Raw genomic sequence first — 15,493 nt, forward strand, 5'->3', positions numbered from 1 at the left:
AGGAAGGCAGGAAGAAGGAGGGAGGGAGAGGGAAGAGGGGAAGGAGAGAGATAGGAAGGGAGAGAGAAAGAAAGAGTGAGAAAGAACTTACAGAGACTGGGAGAGAGCCTAGAGACTTTAAAGATATAAACCAATCACAATATGTAGACTTATTTGGATCCTGATTAAAAAGTAATTTATTTAAAAAACATAATATTTGAGACTATTGGTAATTTGAACACTGGATATTTGATATTAAAAAACTATTTTTAATTTTTTATATGTGATAATGACATTGTCATGTTGTAGAGGGAAAAGAATTATCCTATTTTTTCAATGCATCTTGTGATATTTACAAATGAAATGATGCAGAGTTTTGAATTTGCTTCAAACTGAAAATTAAACCCAGGAAGCAAACGGGGGTTTAGTCATGTGGTGATGGAAGCTGGGGGCAGGAAACAGATAAGAGTACCTCATGATGCTATTCTGTCTGCTTTTACATAAATCTGAAATTCTTCATAATAAATGATAGATGATCTTGGCAAAGATGTTACCAAGATGTTCGGTCCTGAGATAGCCATTAATATTTTGTCAGATATGGATGAAAGTTAGACATGCTTGCAAGTCACTTATTCTGAAGATTCTAAGACTATAAACCTTGATCCACACTGAAGTAAAGGTGACTTTCTATGCAATTTATACTTCATTTGTATCTTGAAAGGATCTTGCCTATTGTTTGCATGAGAAGTTCTATTAAGACATTCTGATTTTAAAGGTATATTTGTATTACCTATGAAATTTACTTTTCTGTGATTTCAGTATTAAGTGACATGAATTCATCCATTAGAAAGTATTGATTTGTGCCTCAAATACATTTATTCTTGATCTCATGCCTTTAAATCACATCTATGTGTCAGTGACTCCAAAATATTAGCTATAGCCTAGGCCTCTCTCGAGAACTCCAGATTCAGACATACAGCTCCCTGCCCATACATCCATCTCTACTTTGACTTCTCATAGGCATTTCGAAATTACAATGTTGAAGGCTAAACTCCTTCCCTGCCCTGAAACCTTCTTTTTCCATAATCATCCTGTGCAGCTGAAGCAAACTGCATCCTCTAGTACAAGTAGTGGGTAAGAGCACAGAGTCTGGGACTAGAGTGCTCTGGATTTGAATCCTGACTCCACCACTAAGTAACTGTGTGGCTTTGGAGAATCTTCTCAACCTCTTTGTACCTTAGTCTATTCAGTTGTAAAACAGAAATACTAATAGCACCTTCCTCTTAGGGTTACCCTGGGAATAAATAGATAGCACTTCCTATGAGCCAGGCACTCTGAACACTTTACAACAGTTCATTATCATCATTGTTGTTGTTATTCTGGTAGTTCAGGCCACAAACCTTGGAATCACCTTAAACTATTCTTTCTCTTACTCCTAAACAAAATTGCTACAGGCCCAGATTCTAATCACTTCTCAAAGCACTTCCACAACTATACTGGGCCAGCCCCCACCATTTCTCAATGATGGCAACAGCTTTCAAAAGGTTCTCCCTGCTTCTGCCTTTGCCTGCTCGCCCAGTCTGTTTTGCACATGGCAGAGTGATTCTTTTAAAACAGAATTTAGATGATGGCATTCCTCTACTCAAAACCCTCCAGTAACCTCATGCTTCAGAAGAAAACCTCAAATCCTTATATGGCTGACAAGACCCTTCATCATCTAGCACGGGCTCACTCCCACCCTTTGTCTCAGACCTCACACCCTACTCACCTCTCTTACTCCTTCCCACTCCTCAAACATATGACATGTGCTCCCACCTCAGGGACTCCGCATTTGCTTTTCCTTCTTTCTGCAAAGTCTTCCCTCAAACATCTGCATGGCTTACTCCCTTACCTTCTTTAGAAGATGGTTCAAAGGTCTCAGCCGTCCATGACCATCCCATAAGACCGAACTCCTCAACACTCCCCATCTCTTTCTTGGTTTATCCTTCCCCCATAGCACTTATACTTTCTAACACATACTACAGAATATACTTATTTGGTACGCTTAGTATATGGTTCCTCTCGCTTGAATATAAGCTTCATGACCACAGGGATATTGGTCTGTTTGCCTAAAGAGAGTATCTGTCTTAAAACAGGAATCAAATATTTATGTAAATCAATAAATTCAATGTTTAAAAGCAGTGTGACTTTAAGTATTTTCTTGGTTCCACACTGTTTGAAAACAATCAAATTTAAAAACTCTTATGAAAAAAATTCACATAGATTTCGCTTTTTCTCAAAATTATAACCAAATCCAAAGAGACTTGTGTCAACTTTTATTACTTAACCATTGTGCTGTCTCAACCGTTTGGTCCCAATCCTGCAAGGCTAGTTGTAATTTCATTTTCTTAACAAAAGAGGGAAGGAAGCTTGGAAAGTTCACGATTATCTGGTTCACAGTCTCCAGGGCACCTGAATAATTCTGGCGCATCTCAAGGCATTGTGCCTAATGGAAGAGAAAAAAAGGTGCAGAGCAGGCAGAGTATGAGCATTTAATACTTACTGACTTTTCTGTGAGGAGCAGTTATCACTTTTAATGAGAGAAACAGTAAGTTTTTGTCAAAACAAAATTTTAAAACATCACAGAATAATACAAATACATTATATAAACTATTATGTTTTAAAATTTACTTTTAAATGGCTGAAAAACATGATTAAAGGATAAAATTTTTAAAAATGTTCTTGGAAATACCATAAAATAATGTTTCCATTTAGAACAGGAAAATTGTCTTTTTTAAAATGTTTCCAGGAAATGTTCAAGTAGTATCTAAAATTTTAAGAAATTTTAGAAATTTTGCATCTTTTTAAGAAATTATTTTCAGGTTAAAGAACATACGATTTTAAAGAAAAGGCAAAATAAAGTTCAAATAAATCCCTCTACTTCAACATTTTCACTTCTATGAATTATCTGAAGGAAATTACTGGAAAAGATCACAAGGAAGTATATAGATGATATTTATGGCAGAATTGTTTATGTATAAAATAATCCCAAATGTACCTAGAGGAGAAAATTATAGTATATCTATTTAATAAAATGTTAAGTAATCATTAAAAATGATGACCTAAATTTTTAGATGTATATTTACTGACATGAAGAGATATTATATATAATAGTTTAACTGGTTATTTCCAATGGTGATGTTCATTTTGTCATTCAGATGTTACTGTATTTTCTAAAAAAAGTTTTACTATGTTCATTTATTACTTTCATAGTCAGAAAAAATAAAGCTATAAATATAGTTAGTACATTAAAAAGAGATGATGAGGCAAATTTTTATCCAACAGCTTTTCTTTAAGAGAAGAAAAATGATCAAGACAAGTGTATGGCCAATTTCTACAGCAGTGCCATTAGGTAAAACTTGAGGCCTGAACAAGATGTCCAACGGGCTTACTGTCCACACAAAGTGACAGGAAAAGTGATGTAGAGACATCAACAAAAGTCAACACATGAATCCTCTCCCCTTTCTTTTTTATCCCTCCAAATTACTGCTTATCTAACAGACTGTTGTTCCCAACTCATAATTTCTTTTTGCTGAGTCAAAAAAAAAATTAAGGCATTTAGAAAGCATCAATGGGGATGGAAGAAAGGGTCCTAATTAAATATTTCCACCCATCAATGAGTTCTAACGACTCATCCCTCAAAATGTATGTCCAATCATGTTATTTCTCTGTTCAAAACTTTGTATTGGCTGCCTGTCTCTCTAATTGAAGGTAGAAGCCAAAGGCCTCACAGAACAGGCCCACCACTCCTCCTCATCCCCATCCCACCCTTCTTCCTCAGGCCTTCACTTCTGTTCTCTTTATTCAATCCACTTTGGCCTCCTTGCTAACCCTGAATACGCCTTAAGGTACCTGAACTCATCATCTCCTCTATTTGAAATACTTTCCCCAAGATGCTTGGAGGGCTTTAACCCTCACCTCCTTAAATGTCTTTGCTCAAATGTCACTTTCTCTGACCACTTCATGTAAAATTGGAAGTTCATGCTCCAGCTTTTCCAGCTGTATTTTCCATTGTACTTACCACCTTCTAATATATTATATAACTTACTTAATTATTTTGTTTATTGTCTGCCTCCATCAGTAGAATACAAGCTCCATAAAAACAGGTTTTCTCTTGCTCAGGGTTTCTAGTATCTAAAGGGACGCCTCACATACATAAGACACATGATAAATGCTGAGGAAAGAATGTCTGAACCAAAATAACAACAACAATAACAGTTACAGCTGATCCAGGATTCAGGAACTTTGGCAGGGAATACATTTCTCTAGTGTATTGCTCATCATCTTATACAAATGCCAGTCCACCTTACAGCTGTGAGCTGACAACAGCATCATGAAAATTATCAACTTTTTTGAGCTACTTGGTTTTGTCAGGTTTCAAATATATTATGAATACATTTTGAAACATGATTTATTTACCCTAACTCCAACTCACCTTACCCAGCAGAGCAAAAGTATCATTCCCATCTTGGAGTCCCTCTTCAAAATACTTCAGTGCTTTTTTAGTGTAAGGGTCTTTTCCTCTTGTAATATCAAGCCATGCTTTCAAAACGTGTCCCTGTAAAATGAATAATTCTATTTTTACTTCTTTAGAAATGAAAAGAAATAAATGTTAATGAAAGAGCCTACTGTCATTTTTCTGGCAATTAATAACAAAAAGGACTCTAACAAATATGTTATGAACAATAAAATTCTGTTAGTGAAATCACTTTTGAACCCTTGCCAGCCTAGTGTCTTGGGAACTATATTACAAATTTCAGCCTTTAACATTACTATTGAGCTCAATATTAAAATTAAGAAGCTTATCAAATATTCTGTTAGTGTTAAAACCATTATTTTCTCTGAGACTTTGCTAGTAATTGATGAATAGTAACACTTAAACATGTAATTCAATATATAGATGAGAATTTGTTGTCTCTTTTTGAGCAAACAGTCTAAATGAACTAAGATGAAATAACAGAAGATGTCTTGCTTCACATATCCTAAACATTCAGATGATCTGGCAACTATCTTCTTAACTTCTTTGATTAGTCCATTGAATTTCAAATGACAGGTGAACGGCCTGAAACATTAGAAACTGAAGAACTCATAGATATTTATCTTTACACAAGTCAGTGGGCCAATGGGTTGTAAGACACACAGGATTGAAAAGAAGACAAAAACTGGTTATTTTTCTGTTTAAGGTCAAATAAAAAACTGTGAAATATGGTCTTCTATTTAAAAAATCTAGGTTAACTGACAAATTTATAAATGTTTAACCAAGACTATATTCACCTCCCTGTATTTCACCTGAAAATACAGATCAGAACCTTAACCAATGCTATGCACTAAATCAGTGCCATTATTTGAATGGTTTTAACTATTGTCTCTGTGTAGATGATTCCCAACCTATATTTCTAGCCCAAAACCTCTTCTAAATTTTTATTTTTCCAGAAATTCATCTGTTATCTCCATCTTACTGTTCTGCCAGAACCAGAAATACAGCATGTCTTAAGTCAGATCACTTCCCTTTAAGATTAGTTTCTTACACCAATGTATTTTCTATTTATGCTAACTGGTCTCTAATTTATTTAGGCTGAAAGCCTCAAAGACATCCTAATACATGACAACTTGTTATCTTTCCCAACTATTTATCATCAGTTCACAGGTCCTGTGGGTAATTTAAAAATTCTGAACTTTGTACTCACTGTACAATATTTTAGTGTCATGCCTCAAAAACTTCTGCAAGAAAGACTATCTTTTTTATTTTTGCTGCATTTCAGTTTATCCTCAAGCCACTTCATCCAAGAAACCATTGCTAAATTAATCTTCTGGATTTGCACTCTAATAAAATCACTACCATAATTAAAAGTCTTCAGTAGCCTCTCAAAGAATGTCAAATCAGACACAAATATTTCTAACTAGCAGTCAAGATCCTTCAATTTGTCTCAGTCTACTTCTCCAAGCTTTTCTTCCCTGCTCATTACCAACGTATCCTATGTTCCATCAAATATGAGTATCTCAGTGTACACTGAAGTAACATGTCTCATTTCCATCTATTATTTCTCACCTTGGGAGTATCTACTTCCCTTTTCCATAATCTTTGCCTGTTGAAATTGTATCCTTCTTTCAGGTTTTAGTTCAAATGCTAGTTCCTTCAAAAAAATTCTTTCACATTCTCTTAACACTTATGCATGTGATCTCTCCTTAATTTAAAACAGTGCCTAGCACCAACTAAGCAAGCAATATATGTTAGCTATTATTTTCTTGCATACTTTAATCACATATCTCTCATATCATCTATCATTTTTCTCACAATATTAGCTGGGGATGTGCTCTATGCCACTACTGGATTATTCATTCATGAAAGTGAAGTTTATGTATTATTTTCCTTTACATTATTAACACTACAAATAATGGTGCCTTGTATCTACAGCTGTTCAATAAGGAGAGAAGGAGAAAAGGAAAGAACAAAATATGGAGGGAAGGAAAAAAAAGGGAGAAAAAAAGAAAGAGAAAAACAGAGGGAAGGAACCAGGCAGGGATCATTTAAGAGTTAGTAGCATAAAACTAACCTTAGAGAATCCCTATTCTATAATACACTATTAACCATATCGATAACCATAAATGGGTTAAAATAAAGCTGTCATTTACAAAGTGGCAATAGAGTGGACAATAATAAAGAACTAAACCACAGATACTACTGGATAGATCAATAACGTAAGGATTTTTAATGTTATTATTTTTAAATCAGAAAAATAGCTACCTGTTTACTACCATCTGACATTTTGATCATTCTGTCAATATATTCTCTTGCTTTATCATGGCGACCAATGTGCCATAAAAATAAGCCTGCATGGTATAAGGCTTTCTCTCCAGCTCCTTTACGTTGTTCCTTCACTCTGGCATCTGATTCCAGAATAGCTTCTCTATCTGGGAGGGGAAAATGATATTAAATAAAAATTAAATTCTGGATCAAGTATTGATAAAAGGTCAGATAATTAACAAGGCAAAAAATTTACTTCTCTCTATAGTGGTACTGTCTAATAGAAATAAAATGCAAGCCATATATATATAACTTAAAATTTTCTAGTAACCCTATCAAAGAAATAGAAGGAAACAATTAAAAATAATCTTAATGTTTTATTTAAGCTAATATATCTAAGATATAATTTCAATGCATCATCGATAGAAAAATTAATGAGATATTTTGCATGCTTTTTTCTTACTACCTGTGAAATGTGGTATTTCATACTAACAGCACATCACAATTAAGATGCTAAATTTTGGCTGGGTGCGGTGGCTCATGCCTCTAATCCTAGCACTTTGGGAGGCTGAGGCAGGTGGATCACGAGGTCAGGAGATTGAGACCATCCTGGCTAACACGGTGAAACCCTGTCTCTACTAAAAATGCAAAAAAAAAAATTAGCCAGGTGCAGTGGCATACACCTGTAGTCCCAGCTGCTGGGGAGGCTGAGGCAGGAGAATGGCATGAATCTGGGAGGCAGAGAGCTTGCAGTGAGCCGAGACCACGCCACTGCACTCCAGCCTGGGTGACAGTGCAAGACTCTGACTCAAAAAAAAAAAAAAAAAAAAAAAGCTACATTTTATTCAAAAATACTTGATTTGTAGTTTTTATAAAACTTATGGCTGAAAAGCAGATTTTTAGACTCAAGTTATTGCGAAATAAGTTTTCTAATAACTGAATCAAGTATCATTTTTAAATTTAAAAAGTAAATTAATTAGAATTAAATCAAATTTTAAATTCAGTTCCTCAAACTTACTAAAAAAGCTGTATATGGCCGGGCATGGTGGCTCACACCTGTAATCCCAGCACTTTGGGAGGCCGAGGTGGGTGGATCACCTGAGGTCACAAGTTTGAGACCAGCCTGGCCAACATGGTGAAATCCCAACTGAAAAAAGAAAAAAAAAAAATAGGTGGGTGTGGTGGTGGGTGCCTGTAATCCCAGCTACTTGGGAGGCTGAGACAGGGAGAATTGCTTGAACCTGGGGGGCGGAGGTTGCAGTGAGCCTAGATCGCACCACTGCACTCCAGTCTGGGCAACAGAGGAGGTATATGGTCAAGGATCACTGCAATGCACAATACAGCTATAGAGTTTACATCATTTCCAAAATAGAAAGGCTGTATAGGCTAATATTTTTTAATAATAAGACTTGTAAAAATGTATAATGGTTCTAATCACAATTATTAGGAACAGGTCCACTACTGGTACTCAAAGTATTAATACTTCTTAAATACAATTCTAAAACATATAAACATGCCAGTTACTGTTATGGGTCAGTAAAAAGATGTCGTAATTGCTGATGTAGTTTAATACTGACTGCTCCCTTAAATAGATAACTCTATTCACTTACATTAAATCTATATACTCTCTTTCTCTCCTGCTTTCTCTCTCTCTCTCTCTCTATATACACATATATATATACACACATATACACACACACACACACACACACACACACACACATATATATATATAAAAAAAAGTATCTGCTTAGGACACAGAAGTCAATTATACCCAAACCCTGGATGGAATCAGAATCTGAATCAGCCATGCAATGAGGAAGAAGAAATGTAAGTTGAGGCCCGTGATTCCAACAGTTCTATCTTCCAGGAATGGCTACCAAGGAGAAAGGTATGTGACTCTTCCTTTCAACTCTAATGATACAAATTTAAATGTGAAATTAACAAGGTACAATATAACAAGTTAAGGAAACAAAACTGTTTCTGTAAGTCTACAGATTGCTTAGCAAGAAGACCCTTTTCTCCTCTCCCCACTCCCCATCCCTACAACCCCTTCAGAAGCGTTCATTAAACAGCCATGATACAGAAATGGAAAAAGAGAACAAAAACAAAAACAAAACAAAACAAAAAAACCTCACCAGGCAGGAGCAGGCATTGTACAGGAAATCTTTCCTACTCAGCTTTCCATCACGTCCTTAATGAGGTATCAATTAGCTCTAACACTGTCTGCACAAAGCTGTTGCCAGATCTCAGCTTTTTTATAAGCAGGGTTTACATAGGCATCCTGGAACAATGTATACTAACAATCTAGGACTTTCCTAGGTGGTATTTACAGACATCTGGGCCCCTACTAGAGTTCAAGTCCATTCAGTATCATCCTTGGTGCAAAGTAGAGTTAGCACTCAGGTTCCTCTAAACAGTATTTCTGATTCCATCGTTTCAGTGTCCTGCAAATCAGTTTCCAACAGAATCAACACTGGTAAGAATAACCAATTAAATAAAAACTTGATTCTAAAAAGAAATTATTTTTTTACTAATTTATTTATACTGACTACAGCTCTCCCATGAATATTCTCTGCTCTAGCTAAACACACTCCCACTGGAGTATGGAGAAAGGGGATCCACAGAAGAGCCTAAACCTGAACCACTTCCACGTATTTGCCCATCCATTTCTCCTCTCTGGCCAATACTCTTCATATTCAAATTCTACCAGTCCTTCAAAGATCAGATTAAGGTGCAAACTTTCAAAAGCCTTCTCAGCCTACTCTTCCAAATTAATAGTGCATATCAACTTCAATTAATTATAAACTCATTTGTTTCATTTTGTATTATTTAATAGAAACACTGGAATTTAATCTTTGTGGTTTTTACATTTTGTTTTTTCCACTAGATTACCAACTTGATGGCATGAACCAATTATTACAATTCTTTTGTAGCTTCTCACTGTATTAGGCATAGTTTCTTGGATAAATTAAGCACATATTTACATGTTTTAAATAACTTTGTATTGATTTGCGTATGTGTGAAGGAGGTATGCCATACTTGACTTTAGAAAAAAGTCTCATCTAATATTCAAGGAACCAGTCTACGACTTTTGTTTATTATCTAATTTTTTGAAACACAATCTATATTTACAATCCTATTAGCTGTTACTGGATATATATGGAAGAATATAACACTACTTCTTCTTTATTACATATAATTGGGAAACTCTTCTGCCTTCGCCATTGTTAACTATACATTAAGACAGTTCACATAACTTTATTTTTTATTTTCTGTTTTTATAGAGATGGGGGTCTAACTATGTTGCCCAGGCTGGCCTCGAACTCCTGGGCTCAAGTAATCCTTCACCTCAGCCTTCCGAGTTCCTGGGATTACTGGTTTGAGCCACTTAGCCTGGCAGTTTACACAACTTTAATTGCTGGTTTATGTATAAATTTCCTTCTCTAATCTAGTCAACCTACTATTGCATAAAAATTTGCTGAGTATCTCTCAAGATATAGCCCTCATAAAGGGTTTTAAGGCTCTCAAGAAGCTTAATATACAGAAATAAACTGCATTGGCTGTATATTTGCACATAAGTTGTAAACTTGGCTGCTGCAGAGCAATTTATGCATATACAGTACCTGTTTTTTGGTATAACAATTACTAATATACATTCCTCTTTAAGTTGTCTAAAAAAAATCCCTATGTACTAATGAAATCTCTGCCATAGGATATAAAGAACACGAAAGTAGTAGAAGACACATTTCTTGTGCCTGATGAATTTATACCCTTATCAGGAAGATAAATATATGTATAAATTGTATCTATAGAAAATACATAATATAGTGTGATCAGACTGAATGACTTGATAACTGAGAAAAATCAAAATAAACTGAATAGGAAAAATTGTCCTAAGCATTGTATTTAAATACCATACCTGGATTAGGACTCATTTTATGGGCATATATCAGTGCAATTAGAGAACAAAGTGATACATCTTGTTTATTTTTAATAGCCTCAAATTCTCGAAGAGCTTCTTGAGTTTTACCTGAAAATCAAGATTATGATATGAAAAACTGTTCTTAGTACAAAGCAAGAATTCAAAACTGATGGAACATGTTTAATGATTAACACGTACCTTCCATTAATGTGCCATAGGCATGATAAAACCTGAAGACTGGATCACTTCCATACCTCTTAATTCCTTCACTGGCAACCAGTAACACGTGATGGAAATATCTCTCTTGACAATAGTAATTAATCAAAGTCTAAATGGAAATAATGAAAAAATGTTATAAAGGAATTCTGGTGCTCTGAAATACTCTTAAGAAGCAGATATTAATCTAACATCTAGAATAATGTAAAATTTAGGCAATGTGACTTTTTTCTTCCAAGTTTCTTAAAATACTGTTAATGGCTAGAACTCAATGCTAAGAATTGCAGAACTGAATGATCATAAAATTACTGAAATAATTCAATGTTTTCTAATAATTTAAATCCTTTTTCCTAAAGTTTTTGTTAACAGCATCGAAATGAGGCTGCTTTCGCCATTTTTCCTTTGCCCACATTTTCTTGAATGTTTTAGAAAACAGAAAGGCAGACAATAAACAGGAACTAAAAAAATAAAAATTAAAATTAAAATTAAAAAAAAAGACAAAAGGCTTCCATTGCCAGACCATAGGTTTCTTTAAAAAAAAAAAAAAAAAAAAAAAAAAAAAAAAAAAAACCTTCTTTTCAAAATATCCAGTATTTTATTACAGCATTACAAAGTAATGACAAATTAAATTCTTCAATGTATCATCAAATGTTATCTTACTTGGCTTTGAGTTCTGTGACAAATAAATTGTCAGTTAAAAATAAATAAACTATTTTTCAATGAAAATGGTTGTCTTTCAGCTTTTTCCAAAATTATATTATTTCCATATACAAGACAAAACCATCAGGACCTACTAACTTCTGAATAAAAATGGGCCTGTGTTGTCTACCATTTTTCTTAGGATTATGTCTAAGGCTTGGTTGCTAACCTAATCAAAGACAGAAACCACACTTTCCCGCCATCACTACGATACACCTGATTCACCAGAAAGCAGTTTGGGCCACCCCATACCTCCTACCTACCTGTACTCTACAGCTTGTTCAGTAGCAGTGAGAAATACAGTAACTAAGTGACACGACTAAAATCTAAGGGTGTCTAGACAGCTCTGGTTTTTTTGTTTGTTTGTTTTGTTTTGTTTGAGATTCTGTTACTCAGGCTGGAGTGGCGCAATCTCTGCTCACTGCAATCTCTGCCTCCTAGGTTTAAGCGATTCTCCTGCCTCAGCCTCCTGAGCTGGGACTACAGGCACGCACCACCACGCCTGGCTAATTTTTGTATTTTTAAGTAGAGATGGGGCTCCCCATGTTGGCCAGACTGGTCTTGAACTCCTGACCACAAGTGATCCGCCCACCTGGGCCTCCCAAAGTGCTGAGATTACAGGGGTGAGCCACCACGCCCGTCCGACAGCTCTGTTGTATATCGTCTCTTGCTTTTGGAGGGCTATAGTCCATGTACTTCTCTAGATCAGTTAGGCGACTGTTCTCTGTAATTTTACTCTGCCTCCCTCCTTGTGATCGCTGCTCCCTATTCTCCTTTTTAGCCACGTTTCTTAAAAGTGTGATCCACACCCCATCTCCAGACCCCCACAACACACTTCAGTGAAGCGCAGTTTTCCTTCAATGCTCCATTCCCTAAAGTTGCAAAATGACCTCTTACTTTGCCACAACTAAGGACACATTTAATATGTTACTTGACTTCTGCACACTATCACTAAGTATCTATAATCCTCCTGAAAGGCAGTGGCATAGAACCATAAAAAGGACAGGAATTTAAAGGCAAAAAGACCCGGCTTCAAATCTCTAGTCCTTCTTACAATGCCTCAGTCTGCTCATTTATAAAATGTTGTTAGTAATGCAAATATACGGGTCACTGTGAGAATTAATTAAGATATCATAGTATAAGAGTTCTATTCTGAAAAAAATAAGTTCCTCTGATCCCATATGTTAATAGAATAAAAAAAAAAGTGTCCTGCCAAGACCTCTTGTCTATGTTCTAGATTCGTATTTCCATTTTCCACCTGCTACCCAAGTCAGGTACTCTGTTACTCATGAATCCTCCCTTCCTATTTGCCCAGTCTCTCTAAGTCGAACCACTCAGTAGGTTCTTCTATTTCTCTAGTCTAACTCCCACTAAACATACCTGGTGCCACTGCCTTGGTTCAGGTTAGATTGTTCAATCCAAAACATTTACTGACTGCCTCCTGGTACCCAGGCACTGGGCTAGGTACTATGAATAGAAAGATGAGTAAGACACGGTTCCTGTCCCCCCAAAAAACTTATATTTTTCAGATGAGACTGTAATCTGAAGACTAACTGAAATACAATGTAGTAAATGTAAGAAAAGAGCTTATAAACTGCTTTGGGCATGTGGGATAGTAACATTTGGACAGCTTTGAAAACTGAATGTGGTGTGAGGGGAGGATGGATGACTAAAATCAAGGGAAAGATTATTGGGGAGGATTTCAGAGCTGACTCTTGAATTGCAAACCCCTCACTCTCCCTCCACACACATACACACTCTATTTCCTTTTCATGATTCTTGAGGAAGGTATAGGAGTTAGGAAGAGGAACTGCAATAACACAGATAAGAAATCATCAGTGGTACATTGGGATGGTAGTGGTGATGAAGATGAGTAAAAGCCACTCCATACTCTAGAGCAGGGTTTGGCAAACCACAGTCTGTGGGCCATATCTGGCTGGCTGGTTGTACAGCCAGTGAACTAAGAATGGTTTTTATATTTTCCAGCTGTCAAGAAAAAAAAAAAAAGAAAAATATTTTATAACGTGAAAATTCATGAAAGTCAAATTTCAGTGTTCATAAATAAAGTTTTATTGAAACACAGCCATGCTCATTTAAGTATTGTCTATGGCTGTTTTGAATGACAATGCCCAAATAGATATGATAGACCATACGGTACATAAAGTCTAAAATGTGTACTATTTGGTCCTTTGCTGAGAAAGTTTGCCATTCCCTGCTCTGAGGCTTCAGACAGAGAGTATTGGATGATGAGGTTGGAGAGGAAGGTGGGGTGAAGAGCCTCACATTAAGTACTTGGGCTTGATCCTCAAGTCTAAGCGATGAGGAACCCCATTTTTACATTAAAGTGTTTTTATTAGAAAGTTCATTTGGGTGGCAGTGCAAAGAATACATTTAAGGGAATGAAAAAATTTAAGGATATAGGGGGATAGCTAGAACAGAGGATAATGTAAAACTTCAGGCAGAAAAACAAGACATATCAGCATTCCCTAACCTCCCGTACCGCCAAATTGTCCTCCATCCACTTATCACCATCTCACAGGATACACATCTTATTTACCTATTTGTTGTCTGACTCCTCCTACTCAAATGTAAGCTCCAAGATTGGAAGAGTTTTTCTTGGTTTTATTTTATTTCAGTGCGTAGAACAGTGCTAGATACATAGGAGGCATTCGACAGATACTTGTTGAGTCAACTGAATTCGGGTTTTTCCCCAGCATTAATTAGCCTGTAAAATCTGAGAAGGCAGAAACTGTTCAGTTTCGCTCACTGCCATCTCCAGCTTCTAATGGACATACAGTAAACCCTTCATAAATATTTGCTGAACGAGTGATTCAGTGAACAAATGAATAGGGAAGATCAACATCCGAAAAGTTATTTTATTTTCAAGCCTCGTGTCTTTAACTGTTTTATATCAGCCTTTCTTAAGTTGACCGTCATTGCTGAATGGATGAGTCAGTGATAAACAGATTAGACCATCACCCTAAAATAACGACTCCTCCACTTTTAAGTCTCACGTCTTTAATGGGTTTCCTATAATATATCTTTCTGGGCTCTTTTTACTGTCCAGTGTGGGAGCTGACACTAGTTTGCCTTAAGACCTTAAAAATCGCACCTGGAGGCGCAGTGTCATAGGTAACCCAAGCTTTCCTAGTAAATATGATGCAAAAGTAAACACAACCAACAGCATGGGGACTAGCAGCAATTCAGAAACAGCGCGCGGGCGGGCTGCCCAGACCTGGGCTTCCCCAGCAGGGCCCGCGGAGACCCGCCGTAGGCAGAGGCTGCAGGCCCACCCTGCAACCCGAGCGGCCGGGGCATCGCAGAGAAACAGCGGCCTAGGGAAGTCACCCGAGCTCCCTCCGCGCCCCTGGGCCAACAGGCCGCAAAGGAACTCCGCCCGCCCGCCCGGTCACCTTCAATTCCTGCGAGTCCATGGCTGCCCCGAGGCTGGGCCGCGGGGCTGGGGGGCGTTGTATCGCCGCAGCCCAAAAGAAGATGCACAAAGAATTCAGTCTCCCCCGCCTCCCGGAGCCAGCTAACTCCCAGGGAACGGCGGGAGGGGCGGGGTCGCGCCGTCATTGGCTGTCGGAGGGAGGGGCGGGCCTGTGTGGCGGGGATCGTTCTGTAGTGGAGAAGGCGGGGCGGGGACCGGGAGGGAGAGCTGCGAGGGCGACCCGGGAGGATTGGGGCTGGGAAAAGGGCTTCCGTCGGGTAGTGCAGCTGGAAAAGGAGGTCACACTGGGAAACGGCTGTCTGAGGACAGTGGGTGGACGGGCCGAGGAAATTGAATTAAGGAATAAAGGAAACTGAGTAGGAAGAAGGGGAAGTCTGTTTCATGTCACTGGTTGTAAAGGAAGACACCATTTTCTGTACTTTTGTCTGGAGGCCGA

At 37.2% G+C, this 15,493-nt stretch overlaps 1 protein-coding gene across 16 annotated transcripts in view; it reads right to left on the reverse strand.

The window, feature by feature from the left end:
* LOC105483310 (tetratricopeptide repeat domain 21B) overlaps nucleotides 1-15,150 on the reverse strand; it is a 98,627-nt gene extending 83,477 nt beyond the window's left edge. For 13 of the 16 annotated variants that reach the window (XR_011609834.1, XR_011609841.1, XR_011609835.1 and 10 more), the window contains exons 1-6: nucleotides 15,017-15,150; nucleotides 10,887-11,016; nucleotides 10,686-10,796; nucleotides 6,764-6,930; nucleotides 4,454-4,576; nucleotides 2,307-2,464 (exon numbers count right to left, since the gene is read on the reverse strand). Coding sequence is in view for 5 of the 16 variants with exons in the window: in XM_011744116.3 (XP_011742418.2) it covers nucleotides 2,307-2,464; nucleotides 4,454-4,576; nucleotides 6,764-6,930; nucleotides 10,686-10,796; nucleotides 10,887-11,016; nucleotides 15,017-15,037 (710 nt within the window). In the remaining 11 variants the exon portion in view is untranslated. Of the gene's footprint in view, nucleotides 1-2,306; nucleotides 2,465-4,453; nucleotides 4,577-6,763; nucleotides 6,931-10,685; nucleotides 10,797-10,886; nucleotides 11,017-12,983; nucleotides 13,071-14,160; nucleotides 14,338-15,016 lie in introns of those variants that run through there. The other 3 variants (XM_071072875.1, XM_011744117.3, XM_071072876.1) reach the window with 3 other exon arrangements.
* Between the last annotated feature and the right edge of the window lie 343 nt (nucleotides 15,151-15,493).

This window comes from Macaca nemestrina, chromosome 11 (genome assembly GCF_043159975.1).
Source record: "Macaca nemestrina isolate mMacNem1 chromosome 11, mMacNem.hap1, whole genome shotgun sequence".
Classification (NCBI taxonomy): Eukaryota; Metazoa; Chordata; class Mammalia; order Primates; family Cercopithecidae; genus Macaca; species Macaca nemestrina.